The sequence below is a fragment of the Austrofundulus limnaeus genome, unplaced genomic scaffold (genome assembly GCF_001266775.1).
Source record: "Austrofundulus limnaeus strain Quisiro unplaced genomic scaffold, Austrofundulus_limnaeus-1.0 Scaffold17, whole genome shotgun sequence".
Classification (NCBI taxonomy): domain Eukaryota; kingdom Metazoa; phylum Chordata; class Actinopteri; order Cyprinodontiformes; family Rivulidae; genus Austrofundulus; species Austrofundulus limnaeus.
Window position 1 is genome coordinate 2,917,897 of NW_013952419.1, and position 2,332 is coordinate 2,920,228.

Genomic DNA, 2,332 nt, shown 5'->3' on the forward strand with positions numbered 1-2,332 from the left:
GGGGAGGACCAGGGAGGATGATTCAACCACTCAACTACTAGATGTCGCTGAAAACAACAAATCCTACACACTTTGCCTTTAAGAATGCTTTTTGTTCTAGAGTGGCCAACACAACCAAATTATCTGACTTGCCATCAAATGTTGGTTGAAGAATGGGATGTCATCATCCAGCAGTGTATGACCAAGCTGGGGACCAGCATGAGGTGAAGACTCTTGGCGGTTGTGACTGTGTATGGTTCTTCCACATGCTACTCAGGCCTGTGTTTGTTAAATTATTAAATTGTTAAATCGCCCATATGTTTTGTTTGACCTGGTTATAAACAACCCTAAGCAAGAGTTATTAGTAGACTATGTTGTTTGACAAACTCTGCTGTTCAACCCAAAAATGCATTTAATATAAGATTTCTTATCATGAAGCACGATTGCAACAAAAAATATGAATCAAACACAGACTTTTTATATTCTAAGTTTAGAAGTGAATCAATACGTTCATTGACAGTCTTTGTGTTTAGCAAAACTAAGGTTTATTTGTTAATCAAATGTTTTTAGGTGCAGCCGCAGATGGTGCAGAGAAAAAGAGGATAGAAACAGGTGAGTTTCTTTAAAAACTATTTTTGGAACAGCATTAAACTTTACGTTTTTCTATTGTCTTTAGGGTTTCCACTGCATAATTGAACATCATGTAATCAAAACCATATGTTGTATTTCTTTAGTTAAGTATCATAAAACAATTGTTTTATAGCTGACTTGTTTCTGTGCAGTTGTGCTTTTGTGTTTTCTTTTTGTATTGACAGTCATGTTGGAGGTCTGGTGTGGGTTGTATGCACTTGTCTGTCTTTCCAAGTGTAAGTTAGTATAACTGCCTTTCAACATTCTTCTCTTTTGTCCAACTGAAGGTGGAGCCACACACACCACAGGGAAAGAACCCCAGATCATTTCAGGTAAAATATCTGTATCTACAATTGTCTTTGAAAGTATTTTAGTTGTAAATCTTGATTTATTGCACAGATCTACCTTTGGGGCAAAATGATGTGTGTGGACATTCTGTATTTTGGATCTAAACATTATTTTTTGTTTAGGCCCAGATCTCTCAAAGTTCACCAACTTCCGTGATAACCCAACTCTGGTCAATGAAGAATCAGAGAGAATTACCAAACTCATTCAAGGTAAAAATGCAAAACTTGAAAATTACACATTTGGTTATGTACTTGTGTAACTAAATGTTTTACATTCTTTTAGCAGGAAGAGGTGGGTTTTCGGCTGCCAGGAGAGGTCCAAGTAAGAGTTTAAATAAAAGTCAAATCACGAATTGTTTGTAAATTCAGCTTCACCTTCTTCTGCTCTATTTCATTTCATATTTATCCTTGTTATCCCTGTTTGTCAGTATAATTTTTCACTGTCCCACAATCTAAAACTGATTTTTATTTTATAGTTCAAGTGAGGAGAAAAGTAAGGCTGGTTAGGCGTCAACAGAAGCCAAAGGAGTGAAGGCAAAAGGGAAAAGACTTGGAGCTCCCCATTGAGACTGACTGCGTCTCCAGTGCTCCTGGTTGAGTGCTGGTGAATAAAAAGGCTTTGGAGAAGTAGAGACTTATYCAAACAATCTAGTTATTTTATGTCTTAAAATCCTCTAAGCCACAATGTGTGAAATGCATGGTGTTTTATAGCTTTTGTAATTACAATAAAAGACCTTTCATGTAATTAATGTGTGGGGAAGGCAACTACAAAACTTTGTAACGGAATCAATTGGGACCAAAGTGTAAGACATCATTATCAAATTAGGTTTTTACAATGTGTCATTCTGCAAACAAATTTCCTAACAGACTTTTGTGTGATTTGTTCGGTGCTTGCATTCTGTGCAATTGATGCATTTGAAAAATAATGACAAAGGATGTTTTGCTAACATTATACTGTTCTAAATGTCTCTAAATTATCAAAAATCAAATTTTCTTGTTGTTGTTTTTGAAATCGTTTTAACTCTATACATTTTGTTTGCTGTTCAATGTCTGCTTGWCTCATGTACTGTATATATCTAACAAGAATTATCAATACTGTTTAAAGAGGTGCTAAATAAATGTGTAAATACAATCCATTCACTGTGTACAGAATTAGTTTTTTCCTCTTCTAAAGAACATACATTGATTTCATCTTTCTGTTGCTTTCAATATTTKAAAACAGATGCTCAATGAAATCATCAAAAAGCTGTAAAAGGTCTTGATCAGTCATTACACATTATTAGAAATAACTTTTGTTTTTTTGGTTTAAGAACATTTAAATTATCAATGGATTTAGTGGTACCCTGTCCTTTTTTGTAGGGAACACTGTCCTTATT

At 34.7% G+C, this 2,332-nt stretch overlaps 1 protein-coding gene across 2 annotated transcripts in view; it reads left to right on the forward strand.

The window, feature by feature from the left end:
* The window catches only part of LOC106514152 (periostin), a gene marked incomplete in the record, with an annotated part of 19,186 nt that extends 17,094 nt beyond the window's left edge, over window positions 1-2,092 (forward strand). Inside the window, 5 exon segments of one of the 2 annotated variants that reach the window (XM_014003281.1) lie at window positions 550-591; window positions 897-941; window positions 1,080-1,166; window positions 1,240-1,278; window positions 1,433-2,092. In XM_014003281.1, coding sequence (XP_013858735.1) covers window positions 550-591; window positions 897-941; window positions 1,080-1,166; window positions 1,240-1,278; window positions 1,433-1,488 — 269 coding nt within the window. 2 annotated transcript variants of the gene reach the window in all.
* Window positions 2,093-2,332: the final 240 nt, after the last annotated feature.